At 40.0% G+C, this 22129-nt stretch overlaps 1 protein-coding gene across 10 annotated transcripts; it reads right to left on the bottom strand.

The window, feature by feature from the left end:
• Positions 1 to 540: 540 nt before the first annotated feature.
• snap91a (synaptosome associated protein 91a) lies at positions 541 to 21466 on the bottom strand. 10 transcript variants are annotated; one of them, XM_037272793.1, is made up of 29 exons: positions 20701 to 21466; positions 15168 to 15310; positions 14616 to 14691; positions 14222 to 14324; positions 13845 to 13938; positions 13649 to 13760; positions 13268 to 13374; positions 13152 to 13193; positions 11920 to 11981; positions 11670 to 11678; positions 11226 to 11238; positions 10931 to 11100; positions 10632 to 10726; positions 10328 to 10342; positions 9972 to 10166; positions 8873 to 8950; positions 8371 to 8613; positions 7278 to 7361; positions 6926 to 6994; positions 6503 to 6649; positions 5661 to 5732; positions 5222 to 5437; positions 4080 to 4277; positions 3981 to 3999; positions 3418 to 3508; positions 3227 to 3313; positions 2378 to 2515; positions 2207 to 2303; positions 541 to 2023 (listed from the first exon to the last, which is right to left on the bottom strand). In XM_037272793.1, exons 1-28 carry the CDS (start codon positions 20828 to 20830, stop codon positions 2223 to 2225), a joined length of 2889 nt encoding a protein of 962 aa, XP_037128688.1. In that variant the 5' UTR covers positions 20831 to 21466; the 3' UTR covers positions 541 to 2023; positions 2207 to 2222. The 10 variants fall into 10 exon arrangements, with proteins under 10 accessions (XP_037128688.1, XP_037128689.1, XP_037128691.1 ...); XM_037272794.1 differs by having other exon boundaries at positions 541 to 2003; XM_037272796.1 differs by having other exon boundaries at positions 4080 to 4262.
• Positions 21467 to 22129: the final 663 nt, after the last annotated feature.

Raw genomic sequence — 22129 nt, 5'->3', positions numbered from 1 at the left:
TATTGCAAGAGAGAAAACGATTGCAATATCGAGTTTGACGAGTGACATGTACTTATTGGAGATTTAATTAATATTCAAAATAAAAATGTTGTGGTCATTTTGAAAGAAAACAAGAAGAACAGGAATTTGTATCCATCGACTCCCTATATGGATTGTCTTCATAAGAGTTGGAGTGATCAGAAGACAATCCCATCTGATTTTGGATCAAAACTGGCTGGATTCACCCTGGATTTGGTCCCCAGGAATTTGCAGGGCACAGGAACAAAGAAAAAGTAACAAAATGTGAGTGAAAAGTGTGTTATTGTTGCCGCAATAGTCTTTGCATCAATTGAAAGACTCATTGTTGCATTTGCGCTACTATAAGGGTCGTGGAATCACATTTAGATTGTGTATCATTGTACGAGCACTGTCCTGACATTTATAGCTTCTGACAGTAAAACTCAAACGCCCCCAAATCAACCTCCATAAAGCAACTCTCTTTTCAAAATCAATTGAGATAAATAAGACTATATGTTTGTATGTCAGAAATGAGAGGGAAAATGAGTTCAATCAGTCATTTATTGCATCTCAAAGGGCTTACATGCAATGGGTAGGGACATCATACACAAAATAAATTAGACCAAAAAAAAATGCTTATAACCCATCCATGAAAATGTTTTATCTGAATCAGCACTCTTTTGTACAACCTTGCGTTTTAAAGTCAACTCAAATGAGGAGGTACATCATTGTATTTCTAACGCAACGCAGCATGTCATCCAAATCCAAACACACAAAAATAAGAAAGATAACGTTGGGCAAAACGTTAACGACTGGGTTCCTGCGCTGCACACGTGATCAATTAGATGTCTTACAATGGAACTACAAATTCTTGATGCCCAAGAAAAGCATTCAACAAATTGCAGTGCACTGTTAAAAATACCTCACAGATTTGGTAATTAGGCTGTAAAACACAAAGGTAGATCAGTTGTTTAAATAGAAAATGTTCCATGGTACTTCCCAAAACAAAACAAACGGTTGTGGAAGATTTTATTTGACTCCAATTGAATTTATTGGTCTCTACAAATAAGGATTCTTTTAAATAAAAAAACAAAACAAACAAATAAACAAACAAAACATTACTGTGCACACATTAAAGAGTGGAATTGTTTCAACGAGGGGCACTTTAAAACATTTTTTTCCATGATGTATAACTTTTTCACTAAACATTGGATTTGGAAGTAAGACTTGCCTTACTCTGACAAAATAGTAACAAAAAATAAGCCACAAATAAAAAGACACACAAAGCGTCAGTTGATGTTCCAAAGTCTCAAAAGCCCACTCAATTTGTTTCATAATATACAATATATTTATCACATTTTTTTTCTCCAAATGATGACTGAATGACACTCACATGACTCCTCACAATTTCATGTCAGATTCACATTGATATTTCTCTTCAGCACACGTACAGTACATAATAGACGTAATTGTCAAATTCACCAGTGGAGTCTATGTTCATAAATTAGGACCTTTCTGTACACAGGACACAACATAGTTCTCCATAAACCACAAGGACTTAATTAAACTCTCATCCAATCAGAGCAGAAGAAGAAGGGCTCCGCCCCTTTAAGGGGACAAGACTGGGTGGAGCTTAGGACACCAAAGTACGACCATCATTCAACACAAGCAATAAATCTAATCACATACTCCTTCACTTTCACTCAAGAACATTTTCAGGATTTTTTTGTGAGATTTTGCTTGAGACAAAAAACTTGAGAACATCTAAATGAGCACGCACTTGGAATTCTTTTCTCATATATATTCGTATACTGGTTATACTCCGCTAGGTTTCACTTTCACAGTTGGTGCTACAACATCACACAGGAGAAGGAAACAGAAAGAAGATGGAGGAGAGGAGAGAGGCTCTTATTATGTCGAGAAGCAGACAAAAGAGACAGAATGGCAGGGCCACTGGCTTCCTGGGATCTTGACAGACGCCGGGTAAACGAGGGGAGCATCCGACTCTGCAGAGGAAAATATTTGTCTGCAGGACACGCTAGTCTGCCCTCATTATCTCATTTCAAGAAAATGAACTTGAACTTGTTTAACATCTCCCAATTCATGTTTACCACAATGAGAGGCAAGAATCTTAAGGATTCTTTAAGTCCACTTTATAATGTATGAAGTAATATGTAGCTATCAAAACAAAATGAGGACTGCAACATACCCGTCTTTCATTTGTGTTATAAGAAGTCCTTAAGGTCGAGCTCTGCCAGAGGATCTTTAGGCTTTTTGGGACTCTGGCTTGCAGGTCCAGGAGAAAGCTGTGAAAAAACAAGACATGTCGAGTGTTTTTGATATTATTCTGTATACTCGGCACTGATTCAAAGAATTTTACCGGGGCTCCTGGTGCTGCAAGTCCTCCAGGTGCAGCTCCAACCACGCCAGCAAAAGGAGGTCTCATCATGGACTGACCGATCATAGGCTGACCCATCATGGGCTGCATCATGGGAGCTCCTGGCCCTCCAGCGGCTGGCTGAAAACAGTTCATGTGCTTTGTACAAAAGGCGAACACAAAGAAAATCTGCCTGATTTTTCAAGGAGTCCATGAAACCTTATTACAGACCTTAGATCTTGCTGAATGCAGACCATATTTATTTACTTGAAATACAGTATGGCTTCTAAACATGTCACTTAGGTATGAAAATACTAGTGGGGGGACGGAACAAAGTAAAAATACTTCGCTGGTACATTTAAGTATAGATTATACTACATTCGCGTATTCAGAGAAGCTAAATGTTTGCCATCCATGGCCTTATTTAAGAAAATGGTTTGTTTTCAACTACATTTGTGGGGCAGCACTATAGGCACAAGTTGGAAAAAAAAAAAAAAAGTGTACCGTAATTTTCGGACTATAAGTCGCGGTTTTTTTTCATAGTTTGGGTGGGGGGGCGACTTATACTCAGGAGCGACTTATATACATATATATGGGTTTTTTTCACTTTTTTGGGCATTTTATGGCTGGTGCGACTTATACTCCGGTGCGACTTATAGTCCGAAAATTACGGTATTTTTATCATTAGTTAAGCTTTTTTTTTTTTTTAGCAACGCTATTGGAACACATTGGTTTGGCTGCATAAAACCGCTTAAGTGCAGGATTTGAATTCGTACTTCTACTCCCTGTCATTTATACAGAAGTACCTATACTTATATTTAGGTATAGAGTGTATTGAGGACTTTTACTCACCATACCAAAGCCAGGCTGTGCACTCATTGGTGGTACCATTGCTCCACTAGGAGCCGCTGCTCCAGGTCCGCCAGGAGCCACTCCAGCCTGGTTGTAAATTCACAGTTTGTCAAAGCATACATGTTGTTAACTACCTACATGTGCAGGTGGCATGAGGTTTGACTGCAGATTAAAGTTGAAGTTGTTCTCACCATGGGGACACCTGGCGTGGTCCAGCTTGTGGGGGCCACATGAGGGGTCCAGTTGGCTCCTCCAGTCAACTTCCTCTCACTCTGTGGATCTCTACGGGAAGGTTATTAGATAGCACTATAAATTATTTATAGTCAACCACCGATCATCTAGGGGGAGGGTGCATCGCTCCAATGAACTACAACTCAAAATATATTTGGATACATTTTAAAGTGGAACAATTGGGTTTGGTTCGATTAGATGCAGTCACATCATTTGAATCAAAACTATCAATTTTCAACATCCATTATCCTGTTCCAGGGCCGATTTTCCAATTTAAATAACCCCAAATAGCATCAACAAGACTGAAGAATCATTATGAAACACGAATCATAGCTGTTGCATGCGTATTTGGGGTTTTGGAATAAAAATTGAGAAAACAAGTATAATTGTTTTGATGTTTTTGTTTTGTGTATTTGTTTCTGTTTCATTTTGAAAAAGGAATGAACAGATGATTCACCATGGACGTATCATGGACCATGGACAGTGTCTAATGTAAGAAAGCAGAAACAAAGAGTATACTTACTTTTTCTTCATTCCCAGGTCTAAAGGGAGGATAAAAAAAAGAAATGGATTTGAGTTTTTAGGGAAATCAATGATGTGTCCCATCATACAATACATGTACCTCCAACCAGGTTGGCCAGTGAAGAGTCAAGATCCCCTGCAATGGCTTTTGTTGGGGGTGGGGTGGCAGGTGGAGCAGCTGCAATGTTTTCAACTGTGACGGGAGTTCCCATGCTCCCTGCTCCACTTCCTGTTGTGCTTCCCCCGGTGCTCTGTGGCGTAACGGCGGGCATCAGCAAGTCACCTAATGCATCAAACACTTGAAAGGAAGGTGGGAAAGGTGCAACGTTAAAAAGTCGCTCCAGATTACATGGTTGTTAATTTCCAATTCTAGTGAGAATGCAGGCAGTGGGCAGATGTGAACGTGAAGGGGAGGGAAACAATCCAGCTGTAATAGCAACAGGACGTAGTTAAATGTGCAGGCACAAGGAGTTGCCCTTAGCTTGTCACTTTCAGTAAAAAATATTATTATTATTAATTATTATTATTATACCGCAGATTATGAACCGCAAGACGAACTATTCGGAATGGCTAATTGTAATGACTGCAATACATGGCTCCCAATTCATTGCAATGCTATGACGCAACATTTCTGGCATTTGGATAAAAATCAACACAAGAAAGGACTGGGGGGAAATAATTCCACAAACCAGTGTATTTTGTCTCATGCAGGAGACACTTACATTTGAAACATGCACCTTAAACAAAAGGCAGACTTCAAAAAGTGCACATGCTGTAATGCACTGTGGAGTTCAACTCACCAATTACACATTAGAAGAAGCAAGCAAGAGGTAGTAGCCAGCAGAGAGGAAGGGGTGAAGATGAAGGAGGTGGGGAAGAGTGAGTGAAGCAAAAGAGAGCATGTGTGAAACTGAAGAAAGCGCAGCATGTGTGAATGGTCCACATTGAAACAAGATAAGAAAGAAATCTGATCAATCATTGAAACAGTCAAGGTGAGAAGTTAAGCAGTCGACAACAGTGGTAGAAGCGTGTCATCCATGCAGCAGACAGCAATAATTACAGCAGCCTGGGGCTGATGCCCAAATGACGATGTTTCAGTGGACCATACACTTTTGCACATCTACTCGCAGCTAAGCAAGAATGTTTAAGAGATATGTTGGAAAAGTTTGACTTTTTTTTTTTCTTCAAGTACTATCTACCGTCCCTGACATAAAACTTTACATGACATTAAATTATATTTACCTGAAGCATCAAAGCCACCAGAGGGCGCTGGTGTGGCTTTTGCAGGTTCTGCAGTGGCAGGTACCATTGGTACAGCTGGCACAGGTGGTGTCGGAGAGGAGAGTGAACCCAGAGTTTCGAATCCCGATTCAAGAAGATAATTCTGTGCTGGAGCTGGAGCCATGGCTGGGGCCAGGGCCGGGGCGACGGTGGGTGCCAAGGTGGGGGACATGAGGTCTGATGAAGAGACAGATCGGGTTGTGACTACCATTTGCAATATTATCCATCCATCCAGTTTTTGGAATGCTGGTCCTCATTAGGTTTGCAGGTGAGCTGCAGCCCATCCCTGCTGACTTTTAGCGAGGTACGGATCGTGTACAGGTATATCAGCAATCAGTCTGCCTGCTAATGCAGGAGTCCACTGTTTATATAAATATGGTGTAACCCGAAACAATTGTACCTCCTAGCAGGTCTCCTCCAGGTCCCCCAGGAGCAGAGCTCTGTGTCTCCTTCACAGACCCACCAAAGGAGTCTGGAGGGGCAATTATCCATAGTGAAAAAGAGGGTAGTCAACACAAATACACAATAGCACAACAGAATTTGAGTGATTTTGAACATATTGTTCAAGTAAATATTTCATTTTTTTCACTGTAACTAATGTGCTAAATACTGAAGAAAATATCGGGTGATTTACTGAGGTAACAGGTGATCACTATCTAATAATACAATTCAGCCTTTTCTGTGCCATGAAAGGTTTTAAATGCAATATTTTATTAAAGAATATGGTGTTGCATCTAACATGAATAATAATAAAAGAAAACAAATCCATATGAATCCATGTTCTGGATGTGACACACTTTTTGGGAGGGAGCTTATATTTAGAAGCAAGTTGAGGTGGATGTTAAGTTTTGGGTGATAAGATAATGAACTAAATTGTGCTGATTCACAGAGCAAATACTAGTTTGAATGGAAAAAAAGAAGAAATCTACAATATCTATCAAAAAGGTATTTTTTCTTTATTTGGTGACATAATAGTGTTTTTTAATTGGTTGACTGATTACACTTTGCAATATCTCGATGTCCCTAACAGGACAGATTGCTCTCATTGCTCTCATGATCCAAATCCGAACAATCCAGCTCTGATTTATAATTGTATGTGTTTGAGCTCTGCACGTTGCTGAAAGTTATACATGTCATCCATCTGATAGAGTATTATCCAATATCCAAGAAGGACTAGAGAACAATCGACAAAAAAAAGAAAGAATTATTAAAAAGAGTACATGCGGCCAGTGTGATACATACCCAGCAGGTCAATAACTGGGGTCTGCTCTGCTTTGGTTGGAGAGGAGGCCTCAGTGGCAGGAGCAACAACAGGAGCTGGAGTTGGAGTCTGAGCTGAAGCAGGCGCAGGAGCAGGGGCAGGAGGAGGGGCAGTCTCAGGACCAGGGTCTGAAGATGAGAATGATTTGAAACAGGAAAACAGACAACAAGAAAGCAGACAGATTAAGGCTCAATAATATACCTAATATTTTTCTGCAACTTTATCAGCACGGCAAGGCTAACATTCTCTAGCAAAGGAAGCAAAGCAGGAAAGCAGGCCTTCATGCATCTTTACCACCGCTTTTGAACAGGGTTGATCATGATGAGTGGAGGCTTGCTGCACCCTTCATAATTCACATAAGGAAAACAGAAGGGATGCCATTAAAGTAAAGCACCTTAACTCACCAGTGACAATGTCTCCAGTCGGAGCCGGCTCAGGCAAAGGAGAAGGCCCGCGTGAAACAGCAGGGAGGTCTAATTGACCAATGCAAGCAAGAGGCAGAGTGCGAGAAAGAAGAAAATGGTGGTGGTCGAGGAGCAAAGAAAAGTATTAGCAGAGCAGGTAGAAACAGCTCTGGTAAAGAAAAGCAGCCTTGGGGAGAACACGATGCTTGTGGATTTCATGCACAGCTCTCATATCACTATGAGGGGAAAACAAAATTGTGTAGTAGGGAAGGACTATGGAGTGGAGTGGAGGTGTGCTAAGTAGAAGAAATGAAGAGGTTTCACACACAGACATGTGGATCAGCTCCTGTACCTGCACCAAAAAGGTCTACGCTAGGTGTGGTAGCAGCTTTGGATTCTGTGGTAGAACCTTGCTCAGGGATAGAATCAAGCATATCTAGGACACACAATCATAAAATGGACATTCAGATTTTAAATCCAGCACAAACACAATGAATAGACGTGTGGGAAAGCAGAGAGATGTCAGAGGACATTGAATGCAATGTAAACACAATATCAGATTAGAAATCTAGGGAAATATTGCGAGCTTCACATTTATTAATAAATATTCTGATTATATTTGTGAATTCATAATAATTCCCAGATTCATTATACTAGTTAACGACGGAATTTAAAGCAAGGTTAGAGAATTTTAAAACTACGCAATATTTCACTTAAACTTAAGAGTACAAAGTACAAATTATACATTATTTCTCAGCAGACATTATTGGAAACTTTTCACAGGCAGGAGATGACTCGTTTAAATGTTGGCGGTGAATATTAGTATTTGGTGAGGAATAACAGCAAGTAGAGCCATTTTTGCTGATAAGGAGATAGGACAACAAAAAATCTGAGGTAAACCATGACTTTACCTCACCAAAAACAAATTTCAGTTTTTTGTGCTCTAGCTTGCCATGGGCGGTCAAGATGCTTGATTGAATGGCCAAAGCAAACGAATGAAGTGTTTACCACCATCTATAGGTAGCGCATAGCAAAAATCTGTGAGCAAGAAATATTGCAATAGGGCAGCATATCACTATTTTTGTCTAAAATAAGCTCCTCAACTCACTTCAGCATAGTTCTTTGGAGTCAAAATGCCGCAAGATGGTGGCAGAACACTACTTTTATCTAAATGAAGCCCCACATCTCACTTCAACATAGCTCATTGGCACCAAGAGATGTCATAAAATGTCACAGTAGCAGTATTTTAATTTCTATGCCCTGAGCACATAAACTGGAACGTTTCAAACCGGGAAAATGCGGCGGTGTAGAAATTTGAGATACAGTGACTGATGTTCCAATTTCATTATTAAGGACCTCTAGAGCAAGGGCAATCAAGATCAAAATATCATCATCATATAATGCAGAGTGACTGGGAGAGCAGAATGAAAGCAAAAGGACATTACCACCAAAGAAATCTAGAGTCGGAGCGGCTGCAGACTCTGTGGTGGTGGTGTCTGTGGTGCTAGCGGTGGTGGTGACAGAAGGAGTGGGGGCTGCGGCGGGTGTGGCGACAGGGACAGCGATGGCCGGCGCCTCACTAGAGGTGGGAGGGGTGATGGCAGTGGCTCCCGTGTCAGTGGGTCGCATAGCAAACAGGTCCAGCCCTGGAGTAATGTCCGCACTCCCCTCGGTCGTAGCAAAAGGGTCTTCAGCAGGAGAAGCAGCAGGGGTTGGAATGGAAGGGTTAGACGTGATTTGATGAGAAAAGAAGGGAAGGGGGTGGAGGATTAAAACGTGGACTATATCTGTGAGACAAGGTGCCTGTGGATGTCTTAACAAGACTTGGAAACCATGAAAGAAAGGCAATTGAGCACACATCACTGGAGGACTGAAAAAAGAAGCCCTTCTAAAGGCTGTATTATTATTATCAGTATGTATGAATGTTTTTGCATAAAATTCACCCACCAGATTCACCGAATGCATCAGTAGCAGGACCCGCAGCTACAGCGACAGGACCATCTCCTGGGGAAGGTGCAAATGCATCTAGTGTATCACAGCAACACAACCAAACAACACATGGAGAAACAGATGGAATGAACAAAAACAAACAAACAAAAACATGAGAGGTCAGTATCAGGGAAAGGCAAAGAATACAAGAAGTACGCAGCCCAAGTCATTTCTTTGACTGTACCATCAGTTCTAGGAAGGAAATTTTAAGGGGCTGCATAAAGTTGTATTCAGTGAGATGAGGTAAATTGTCACAAGTTGTTTGTACTCTGTGACAAGTGGGGGTATGTTAAGTTCAGGGATGGACTAGGATAATTCTTTCTTTGATAGAGATGCTACATTTGGTCTTCAGATTTGGCAGCAGTGAATGTGATATAAACACAACATAGCCAATATCAACTCGGAAAAATAGATGATAAATAGAGTTGACAGAGAGAAGAGAGAGAAGAGATTACTGTATTTTGTCTCAGTTTTGTGTCTTAATACAATTCAAATTTTTGACTCAAGCCTTATGTATTGTGACCAATTCATCTTCTTTACCCAATATTAGAACTTTAAAAAAATTATAAAATTAATCATGATGCTCATGTTGATTTAAGGATTTAAAAGAAGGCTGCATCTATTGAGGAAATCTTTGAGTGTGCTTGCAAATGGAGCAAAAGCAGCATATCTTGACATTGGGAGAGATTTATGAAAATAAAATGTTGCAGATGTTTCCTAATTATTGTAAGAAATTAAAATAACCAATGTCTTCAAAAGATTAATACAATAAATTATTAATAATTTATTGAAGGTAATTTCAGCAAATAAGTCATATATATATACTATATATAGTATATACTACTTCACTCCACAATTTTTCATATATATATATATATATATATATATATATATATATATATATATATATATATATGAAAAATTGTAGCGACAGAGTGCACACACTGCGTCTCAGCAATTTTTCACTCGCAATTAACAGCTTTTACAATGGATTACTACAATATTAAAACCTTGTGCAGATGAGCCACCCAGCTGTCTACATTTTCAACTGACCAACCTCCAAAAAAGTCGATGTCTCTCACTGAAGCAGCGGTGGGAGCAGTGACAGGCAGGGAGATGGGCGCTGGCATGGCTGCAGCAGTGGAAGCGGCAGCTGTAGATGCAGCCACTGCAGAGGCAGCTGCAGCATCAGGGGCAAGCTCTTTTTTTGCTTGTTTAGCTTCAGAAGCATTGTTAGTGGCAGCAGGAGTGGCTACAAAACACCGTCCACAGAGTAGAAAAAAAAATTAGAAGAGGGCAACAGAGAACTTTATTTCTTGTAATGACTATATCAAAGACAACTCATGGTAAATCTAAGCTGTAATTATTAAGATCCGTAATACGCTTGTAGAAAGAGATCATTAGATTACTCACCGTCAGCCAAAAGGTCTGCACAACAAAAGGCAAAACGTTGACCATTAATGAATGACATTGTTAAAAGATAACAAGGACACGCCTAAGCAAGTATGAATGAATGTAAAACCCAAATTTTGCAAATTTGTTTTTGCAATGTGAAAAGATGGGATTGAATAATTGGGCATCATGCCTTGCATGTGAAGTACAAGCTCTTTGATTCGTTCCGAGCGATGCGCATGATAGACCGCGATATAGCGAGGGTCACACTGTATATGATTTTCAAATAAAGCTCAGGAAGTTTCCGAAACAACAGTTTTCTCACCTCCCCATGCGGTTGTTGTGGAAGGCGGTGCAGTCCCACCAGCTGAGGACGAGGACATGGGATCTAGATCCAACAAGAAGCCATCATCAAGGGCACTACACAGAAAAAAAGAGAAGTAAGCAAATATTATTTCATCTTATAAATATCACATATAAATAAATACAAAAAATGACAATGGAATAAAGTCGACAAATTAAATTTAAACCCTATTTTGTGATGTTACACCGCACAAACAGATCCATAATAGGACAATTTTAACATTAAATAAATGTAACATAAGTTCTTTCACTGGCACTTACCTGCTGGCGGTAGTGATGGGAGTGACCGCTGTGGGTGTGATAGAGGGAGGTGGAGGTTTAGCAGGGGGCCCCGGTCGAGCAGGGGGGCCCCCAGTGCCAGCAGGCGGTGCAGGCTTGGGTGGTGCAGAAGATGGGGTGGTAGTTGCTGAGCTGTTATTGGCCACTGTGTCCTATTAACAGACAACATGGTGGCATATTTGAATGCTAATGAAGATGATGTGTATTTCCGATTCATCCCTCTATTGAGGTCTCATTTAGTGTATGTAAGTACTTAATGTTATTGGTGGTGTCTTACCTTGGTGGGTGACCTACAAAAACAAGAATGGCACACAGGTTAGGAAAGAATAAGAGTGACATCATACGTACAGTATATACAGTGTTTTAAATATTCGGTGAATTTAGACAGGCAGAATTTGAAACATAAACATAATACTAAATCATTGCATCTTAGACTCATTTCTACTTCACTCCACCAAATAAATGAATGAATACATAAATAAATACATAAATAAATACATAAATGAATACATAAATAAAATGTACTATTGAAGCACAAGGTGAACGCAGCTTTGGTTTAATATTGTTATATTGATGGTATGACTTTAAATGGATATGGTCACTTCTATTCAGTAAAAAAATCTCTGTAAAGGAAAGAAAAACTGGTAGGAAATAAAATGTAAATATAAAAAAAGCAGGTAATGGTATAAATTCAGCATTTTGAGTGACAGAGAATACTTACTTATCCTCTCTGTATTGTATTGGACAAAGATCAGAAGAACATTAGGTTAAATGTTTGGTCGTCATAACATGAACAAAGTGGATAAATACAAAGTTTAATTAAAGCAGCCTCAAAAAATTATTTTGAGATCAATTCAACATGTCGTTAAGTTCATGCAAACCAACCTTAAGCCAACTACAAGTGATCGCTATTGTGCTAATGTTTATTGATTTATTTTTTTACCATAAAAACAAACAACACACAAACTTACGGCTTCTTTCCTTCCAAAGTGTTGAGGTGAGTTTCAAGTGATTCTAAAAGACTTTCTGGGGCCTGTGGGGGGGAAAACAGTACGGCAAAAAATTAAGATCTATCTACGTTCTTTGGAAATTATGTCATCTGTGCAGAATGCATTAAGTATACAAAATTCCATCATTGTGCATTGTTCACCATTGGTTAGATGCTTAAAAAACATGTTCATACAACCCATAATTTCAAGAAGCAACAGATTTAAGTTAATTAGCAACAGAAAATTAAGTTAAAATGCCACATTGAGCTTGTCAAGCCTGCTATTCATTTTGTGCTTTGTATTTTGTTTCTGATTTTTAGTTCATACTATAATGCATCATACTATTTGGCGCCTATGTTTTCTCTTAATATAATATGTTACAATTATAATAATTATGATTAGATTCTATGGTCTTGTTTATTTTCACAATCAGCTCCTTGTCTTACTCTGAATCTAACCCCATCTGTCTCATCTTGGTGATTATGGTAGTCTGGCACAATTTGGTTTTAGTTGTTTTTCTTGCACTGCATGTTATCCTAGATGTCATGTTTGGTCATTCATTATATATTTTTGGTGGTGCCATGTTCAGAAAAAAAAAAATATCCAAGACTGAATAATGGTCATGTTACACTGTCTTGTTTGTACTGATGTGGCTCTCCTTCAAAAAGATGACGATAATCAATGGGGCAAGGATCTGGGAGACTGACACGTATTAATACCGACATTTAATCCATTAGTCGTGTAGCACATCCGATCATGTTAAATGGTACTTAACAATGTTTGCAAGGCTGTTTGGATTAATGATTCTGCTCATTTACAGTACATCGCTGTTTGTGCACCACTTATGCTATAATGCGCCTTTGAGGGTCAAAACGGAATCTATTGGCAATGCAAGCCGGATCCAAAAAAATGGGAGAACTGACAAATATTCACACTACTATCATTAAATGTGTGTAATTCTTTAAAATCTTACTGCTTAAGTCATCTCCTTGATAAAACCTATCAAAGCCATACAAGACTCTCAAAAAGTTTGTACTGACTGTTTCTTTGAGTGAGAACACAATATAAGAGAAAATATAGTGTTTCAATATCTACTTTGTCTTTTAAAAAATACACTTTAGATGTAGAGCTGAAGAAAGTGTGACTAATAAGTTTTGCATGTTAGTGTACACCTATGCAAAACATATGAGTAGACAAAGCTGTAACAAACTTACTTGAGTCAGTTCAGGTATGTCATTCTTGTCTATTCCCACTTGCTGGAAACACAAAACAAAGACATTTCAGCCAGTATGTAATGAGTGCTAGAGCAATGGGCACATCCACATATTACCTCTGCAAGTTTGAAGAATTCAGATACCCGAGTCATGCGAGTCAGAAATCTCTTGTAGATCTCGAGCCCATCTTTACACTGGCTTCTCTTCATCTGGAAAAATTTCTCTAAAAGACATAGTCGTGACGATATTAAAATCGTAGTAGTTTTCCTTTTTTTTTTTTTCCCAGAAATGAATTTGTGTTTCTAAAACACAAAGTTAGTAACCTTCCGTAATGAGAGATTCTGGCTTGTGTTGACCCAGAAACATGTCGGAATAAATTGTCTACATAAATGTAAGGAAGATGTTAAACTAGGCTACTCAATCGGTGGTCTTCACCACTAGATGATATTCAATTAACATGCTGGGAAAGAAAATGAAGGTGAACAGAAATACTGTACCTAGTAGATTGATGATGCCATCATTGTAGCAAGCATATAACTTTATTAGGTCTTTGAACAGTAGAAGAAAGCAGGCATTTATTACTCCATTGTTTAATTCCGGTTGGTGTACCTTTGGACATAATTACAATTGATGAGATGAAAGAAATATGCATTAAAGTGATGTAACAAGTGAAGATTCCTTCAAGTAACTCACATCAAAATCCAGCAGTGCATCAATCTGACCCTGCAGGATAGGCATTCCTTTCAGCAACTTCTCTACTGTCATGGTCCTCATTGCTCCATCAGCGCTGTGATGGAAAGAGATAATAAGACGTTCTGTTTTAATATATTGAGACATTTTAAGCTGAGGATCTGAAGAACGTCAGGGCGGCTTAGTCCAAGCATGCAGTAGCTTGCAATTAGTAGATTTACAAAAACAATCTGTGATGATGATGATGATAATCATTTGGTAAAACTGTTCTGAAACCAAAATGTAGATCATATGTCATCCTACAAGTGTCATTTGGCGTGCTTTTTTCATCAAAAGTAAAATTTGATGGGTGAAGGAATGACAGAAAAGAGAAACTGTACCCTTTCTTGACTCTGACAAAATCGAAAGACATCTGTCTGTAGGCAAAGGACTTCTCATTGAGATAACGGCTGTAGCGTCTGATAAAGGTGGACATGTCATAGCCTGAGGAAAACATACACGCACACACATTAATGTATGTCCAATAATACTGAAGGAGCGGGATGTCAGCATTGTCACTTATAATATTACAAATAATTAAATACTGTAAATCACAACATTTTGTGAAGGTGTAGCTTTGGAAATATAAGGCTTGTCTTTTATACTTGACATACTGATAGACATAAAAGTGGGGTACAGTTGATTAGACAATCTGTTAAAAAGTCAAGTCAAGTATTACTTTATCCAGTGCACCCGTCATTAAAAACAATACACAAACATATAACTTGTACCCACCATGGGAGCCTGTTTTGTCCAGAAAATTGGCAAGGTTGAACAAAGAATTCCTCGATGAAAGGAATTGCAGGAATTTCTGAAAGAGCACATGATGATCCATAAATGTGAGTTCAACTGATTTGGCGTCTTGAAATTTTTACGTGTTCTGGGAGGAGTTTATTCAAATAGATCAATTGCACGTGCAATGTATTTATTAAACTAAAGGCTGATTTGGTATGTTGAAGTACTGCCTCGGAAAGAAAAAGCAAAACACGGCTTTTATATAGTTGTTGGCTCTTTGTTGGCTTTTTTCTCAAAGTCTGTAAAATGTTTGTCTGCCTTGTCCACTCACACTTCCAATTGCATTACTTCAAACTTCAATTTGCTTTTACAGTGTTCTCACAAATGTTTTATGTTAATACCTACGGAAAGCACACATATCTCTTTTAAAAACGTTGGTCTCCAAAACTTTTACAACAAGAGTGGCAAAGCAATTTAGTCTCTCCTATAAAGAGTCTTACTAAATCAGGTCCTTTGTTTCTTAGCCTGGACGGTCTATGTGTGTATTGTTACCTCATTGCCGTGCACCATGAGGTGGTGTGTAGTAATCAGGGCCTTGAAAACCACCACCCAACTGGCATTGCCCGCCCTCTCTATCAGTGTATCGGCCATCTGAGGGACACTCACACTGGAATCCTGAGAGGCCTGGATCAGGTCTGGGAATTAAAGAAGAGAGAACTTTAGTAGATAGAAGCGGGTGCAACCCTTTTGTTGAAATCAAGACAACAGGAAAAAAAATGCAGTGATTCAGATGAGATGACATTCAAGAAGGTGGAGGTATAAATTTAACAGCTGCTTAAATGGGATATTCAATTTCATACGCACCATTAAACATGTGCTTGAAGACCTTTACTCCACTGCCCACATTTCATTTGCCAAATAACACAGTTATAAAATACGTGGTTTAAATGTTTATTGGAGGAGTATCTTGGTTAGCATGTTTTCGCCGAGCATGATTGGGTTTTGTCTGGGTACTGTGGTTTCCTTCTTATGTTAAGACTCGAAATCACTGGTGTCAAACTCAAGGCCCGGGGGCCAGATCCGGCCTACCACATCATTTTATGTGGCCCGTAAAAGCAAAATTACGTGTCAACTCAATGTTTATTGTTAAAATACCAAAACTCTAAATTGTCTTTCCTTTTTATAAGTGTGATATTGCAACATTTTTTGTCGTAATCCTACTTTAAAAAATGTTTGAAAATTGCTGAAGTTTTTTGTTGTGTGTAACTCGATAGTTACCTTTGACCCCAATGAGGACAGGCAGATTGAATTGATAGGTGAGTGTCATTTTAATCGTTTTTTTAAAGTCTATAATAACTTGTTGTGTGTTGCTTATACCTTATATTGCTGTAACGCTTGATTCTAACCTAGATTGATTATAATTTTCCAATTTTTTCTTAATAGCACCCATGCCAGTACATTTTTATTGCGATTGCGGCAACACATTATTAGTAGGGTAAAACTAACCTGTCTCGTGAAGGCCCAGTGAAAAGCCCTGCTAATGTGAATTCATCCCTCTTACTTTATCACAAACTATGTCTGACACTATCTATGTTAGTGACTCAAGCCAGAGTGCTGCGCTATTAACAAAATTATTATGTATCTGGATGAGTGCTGCACAACTACTGCCTGATTGGAATTCATCTGGCTGTTACTGCGTTCATTTGTGAAACTTGTCATTACTACCCACAGAGGAACTCTGCAGAAAGCATCAGAATCGGCATTACCACAGTCTCTACTATTAAAAGAAGCATTTTCACTGAATACTCAGGAGAAATAGACATCTACCACAGAGCGTCATGCTGCAGTATGAGGCTGTAAATCACTGGTTTGACAATCTGCAGTATTTTGTCAAGAAAAACAATCATTTGATGTACTGCACACAGGAAATCATTCAGTACCATGCGTGCAATGGTTGTTTTTTTTGTTCACAAGCACCAAATAATCCCTGGTGTATGAATACAAATTGTGATTAGTTAATCCACTGATTATCAATGCACACGTAATTTATTTTCTTCCAATCATCCTGGATAGGGTAAGCAGGGAAGGCAGCACTCTGGAATGTGGTTGTTGCAAACGAAATATCTTCAAGGTCACTTTTATTCAAGCCCATAACCATCGACGATGTAACATTCAGGATGCAGCAATGATGGCTGTACACGCTGTCGTCTGTAGTGAAGCTGCAAATACACACCCATACTACACACAAAATAAGCCTGCCAGGCCTGATGAGTCATCATCCCACACTTCTCCTGTGTGTGTCTCGTTCTTTACATCCCACTGAGGCTGGCAGACTGTGGCACTGATTATTCCAACACGACCACCCAACTGCTGCATAAACCTGTGCCAAAATCGTGCAACAGCACATAAGACGTGGCTCTAACCTGGCATTGTGATTGGTTAGCTATGTTAAACTGAAGAAGGCATTAACAACTTGCCTATGTATTATTAATGGCAGGGCTTTTGTTTAGGCTCCAAAGACCGCATCAGATGTCTTGACTGACCCAAAAGGATATCATGCAGTGTTTTGTAAAAAAAATAAAAATACACGGGGAAAAAAAGGCAGTTATCAATTAGGAAACATGAACAATCAAGATAACAAAAAAGACATGAATCAGAATATACAGAACTATTTATATAATTATCAAGAAATTAATTCTGATGATATAGTGAGGTATCTGTGAAATGTTTCAAATATATTTTTTCTTGACAAGATTTATGAACTGGACATCATCAAAAGAATGGCAGACTAAAGGGCTTCGCTTGATGGAGGACATGTTTCACAGACTTCAGCAAAGTGCTTTGGCAGACATCACTGACTGTATTGATTTACCAAACAGAAAGTCTGCGCAACCACTTTGCCTCTTTCGCAAATAAACGTGAAGCAATATAACCCATCTGTCAGCCCCCTGATATTTTGAGGTGCACACCACTGGGTAAGACTTTTCGGTCTTCTTTGTTAGGACTTCTTCCTGCAGAAAGTCACCTTTCTTGTCTATCATTTTGGTTTATGGTTCTGGCAAAGCTGATTTACAGTGTTGCGAACAAAAACAGAATGTAGATTTGATTTTTAAGAGGTGAGGGGGTCGTGGCTGGAAATGGGAATTTCGCTGTCTACGTCACTGTTATTCAATTAGCGGCCCGTGGGCTACGTGCGGCTCAGATCTAACCCCCGTGTGGCCGACCCTGTAGTCCAGCTTGTTTGAATTGATTTGCGCCTAATGTTTATGGCCCTGCTACGTTTCTTGATTTGAAAATTTGGCCTCACTGAATTGGTCACTGGACAACCCGTTCTCCTGAATAAGACACAGCTGCCCCACTTGTACGTACATATTTAGGAAGACTGATAGGGTTGACAACTTATTATGTGAACATCTTATGATTATTTGTGAAGTGCTGACTGGAATCATTATTTCTACTAATGCTTGCTAGAACTTTGAGTTGTCCAACATGTTCGACCCTTGGGGTGGAAACTGTTACACCCTTTTCTTATGATGTGCAAACTTGTTCGGCTTGTTGTCCAAATATGCTCCATCAGTATCTGCTTGCAAAATGTTGTAAGGATAAAGAAACAAGACCCAATGCAGCTGGGCGAAACCTGGGCGGAACCAGTTTGCAGAGGCGACCCCAAACCTGTTTACACTCAACCCCACCCTGAAAAGGCTTCTGCAGAGACAAGTAGCAGTTGCTTTCAAGCATTTATGTGTTACACAAAGTGATGCTGGATCTCCCCGTTAGCAAACGTAAAATAGCCAAACTGTTTCTTGTGGTTCTTGGGAAAGATAGAATGACTGCGGAAATTCCTATCAAATACATAATTTAGGGGGTAGTCGAGGGTAATTTTGTCTATTAATTCAGAAGAACACCTGCGAGGTCAGAGGCTAATGATGTTGGACAATGCCTCGCAATATCTGGGGTACTATAGTTCAACTCAAAGATTTTCAAAGTCCTTTCACACTTACACTCGTCCAATTATACTTTGTTGGGAGCATTAAATTACAGAAAATGTCAATCTGACTCTGTGATGAATGTCCGTCTACTATTTGCTGAATGCCAGCTTCATCACTTAACAAGACCACTTTCCTTTGTTAGTAACAGCAGCAACATTACTCTCTATGGTAGCAGATGTGTTCTGAATGGACTAATGATTGTGCAGTAGGTTGGGAAATGAGATCATTTGAGAAATGCAACATAGTTGTGTATTCCGTCACAGATGCAAGATCCTGGTGGCATTAACCAGAACATAAAAACAAAGACAGACTCCAAAGTGCATCACAGATGAATTACAGTGACCACATGACCATAGCGTAACAGTATTTCAACAAGTGCAATGTATGAGCAATGTTGTACTCACATGTTGACATTAAGTTAGTAATTGCGGTGGCAACAAATACTGTATGCAGCTCAGTTCATCACAGGTGCAAACTCAACCAACAAACCGACAGGGATAATATGGACAAAGCAACTACGAGTCATGTAGAAACATACAGGGATTAAGATGCAAACATTAGCGTATTTGGGTACTGTATAATATTTTAGGTGCATACAGATCAGAACACAATATTGATGTAGAAAGGGTTCTGGATGTGCGAGAGCATGGTGGGTGATACAAGTCATGCTGCATAAGTGATGCTTTGGTGAGTTACACATGAATGGACCATGAAAGTACGCTCTTTATTTATAGCTCCTCTCACCCGCGAGCAACACAGAGGGAGAAAAAAGAAAACACCCAGAATGCACTGTGCCCCATTGCCAACGTGGTGTGCCAGCTAAACAACAGTGGAAGTTGAAAATGACATCTTAGGAAAAGCTCGATTCTCGTGGATGTAGATATCTACAGTCATAGTCATCAAAGACCTAAAAAAAATGGAGATCCTACGCAACATCTTTTTGGGCAGTGGACCCATGAGCTGGTTCCGTTGTTGGGTGTTATTTCGGCGTTTTGTGAACGATTGCCCAGCTGAGCTGATGGTGGGTTGCTCACTGTTGCCCTTCCTGTCTTGCCCATGTATTTGAAGATTATGCAAATTCAGCAACTGCAATGATGAAATCACGTGTATCATTGGATTCTAAATGGAAATCCATACACCACACAGACTAGAGATTTCAAATGGAAAAAGTTAAGTCAACAAAGCCACCAGAAGTTATAACTAGGTACTGTGTACTTTCTGGGTGAGAGTCACGTCTACAAATTGCTAGGGCAAACTTTTAGTAAGTCAAACTTGCTATGCTTTACTCAATTCTATTCAACATTCTGATGCATTTTCTTAGTTTGACACATTTGATTAAGAGAGATTTTTCTCTATTGATTCATGTTTCACAGCTTGAGTTTCCTGACATTTCCCAGACTAATTGTCTCAAAATGTGAAGAGAGAATTCACTTCGATGCGCTCTTGATAGCCTTGGGTAGCTACATTCAGTGTTTCTGCCTCACAGTCAAGCAGTTCTGGCTGTTCTCGAACTCCAATTTCCTTCCAATTGCCAAAAACAATAACGGAATACCGTGCGCCGATAGAAGTTTATGTGGGTGTCAACGGTTGTTCGGAGTGTGTGCAGTAGATCAATAGCCGTAGCATGTCTCAAAACCTGCACGTCTCAATTTTCAACAGAATCCAACAAATTTAGTTCCAAGAATAGGATGTGTGCCATTGAACAAGGCAAGCAGTGACAGCAATTCAAGGCGACGCCTCTGTCCGTGGTAGTAAAATCGCTTAGTTATAACCTTTTCAATTATGGATTCACCTGCACCAAAGCAGCATGGGGCATCACGCTTTCAGCACCATTGACAATGCGTTGTATGGTGTTATCAAGACCTCAGTTTATGGGGATACTTATTTCCAATTATGGTGTAAGACGGCACTAGCTTCCATTGCTGTAGAATAAATCCATGTGATGACACACAGCTGACTGCATGGGGGAGGCAACCACCATGACTTTGGTGCATGGCCTACATGCACAAGATACATACATGGATAGATGGATAGATGACTAGACAGACAGACAGACTGACAGAAACATGGGCACACACAGACAGCAGCCTACTCACATTCCAGGTGTTTTTTCTTTGGGGCTGTTTGCTCATGTGTGGTGGATTTACACACAGCTCGAGACACCTCCGATCCAGTCAAGCCGTATTGGGCCGCGGCGATGCGGTCCGTTAGTGTCTGACCCGACATCTTCTCTCGGTGGAGTCCACCCTCAACGATCGAGTGGTCCTACCCCCCCACCTCCACTTAAATATGAAGAGGAGACTCAGTACTCCCAGCTGCTGAACTCCAAGTCAAACAATTCTATTACATAACATTGGTGGAAGTGACTGATCAGTCCAAGCATGCGTCTTTGGGGAAAATAAAGTATATATATTTGTTTTTACAGGACGCTGTTATAGGTCCACCTCGATGGTGTAGTCTGGATATTCAAATGAAAAGATCACCGTCAATCTTTGGACCCGTTATTTTTCCGCCTGTGAGACAAAATGCTCGTTTTTGGATGATGCTGTTGAAGCTTCCCCCTCCTCTCAGTCTTACAGCATCCGGCCTCCTGCTTAATCCTCGCAGCCTCTCCGACAGTCCTTGTTTGAGCAGAGGAGCATCAGGCCCGGGTTGGGAGCATCCCCATCCAGAGCAACGCTTTTCCTCTTCTTTCTTCTGCACCTCCTCCCCCTGGACGCTTCCTCTGTGCTGCGGCCCCCTCCCCACCAACGAAACCGGGTGAAGCACGCTTAAAACCCCGAATATTCTTGCGTCTTTTTTTTTTTTTTTTTTTTGGTTGTATTCGTGTCCTCTTCGGTCTTGTTATTTATTTATTTTTGCATTTGTCGCCGCGCCCCGCCCTTTCGCCGTGTCACGTGACAGTGCCGTGCCAATGCCAAAACTGCCGCTGCCTCTTTCTACCATCGCGAGAACTGCGGCGGACGAAGACAGAAAGGACGCGAAGGGTTAATGAAGCTCGTTGACATTCAGGGCTTGAAGGTGATTAGGGACATCTCGCGACCCTTGACACACCCCTCGCAGTCACCATCATGTAGCTTTATCGCTGTCCGTGGTGCTGATCCTGCGCATGCAACCCTGCTCGTCCACTGTGGCTGGTGGTTTTGCAGCCACTGGATATTTAGATTCAGGCTGCGTATGTATTTTATTTGATCAGAAATAGAAATTTACCTTAAGCTGTTGGCTTCACTCACGCCCTTCAACAATGACTGCCATGAAATCTTAAAATGCTTTTTGTTGATGTTATTTAATCGATTTAGTTTTTGGGACTGTCATCTTGTCCCATCAGGGGTTGCCACAGTGGGTCACTTGCATGACCTGTTTGTTTTCGTTTTTTCTTACACAGAAAGACATTTATCTCGGCATCACCCTAGCTGGGAAAACCATGTCCGCGTTAATGGCAATAGTTTGTATCACGACACTACCAGTGCTCTTATCTTGTATTATTTATTCATCTTGAGTGCAAAGAGTGATTATTTTTACTGC

This window comes from Syngnathus acus, chromosome 16 (genome assembly GCF_901709675.1).
Source record: "Syngnathus acus chromosome 16, fSynAcu1.2, whole genome shotgun sequence".
In the NCBI taxonomy this organism is placed as follows: Eukaryota; Metazoa; Chordata; class Actinopteri; order Syngnathiformes; family Syngnathidae; genus Syngnathus; species Syngnathus acus.
The sequence above is the reverse complement of the archived record's forward strand: the minus strand, read 5'-3'. Positions and strand labels throughout refer to the sequence as shown.

Coding starts and splice junctions, on each gene's coding strand:
- snap91a (XM_037272793.1), bottom strand. CDS start 20,830: ATGTCGGGTCAGACACTAACGGACCGCATCGCCGCGGCCCAATACGGC. Junction 13,194..13,267: donor AATTCTTCAAACTTGCAGAG/GTAATATGTGGA, acceptor TTGTGTTTCCAG/CAAGTGGGAATAGACAAGAA. Junction 5,438..5,660: donor TGGAGGAGACCTGCTAGGAG/GTACAATTGTTT, acceptor TCTCTTCATCAG/ACCTCATGTCCCCCACCTTG.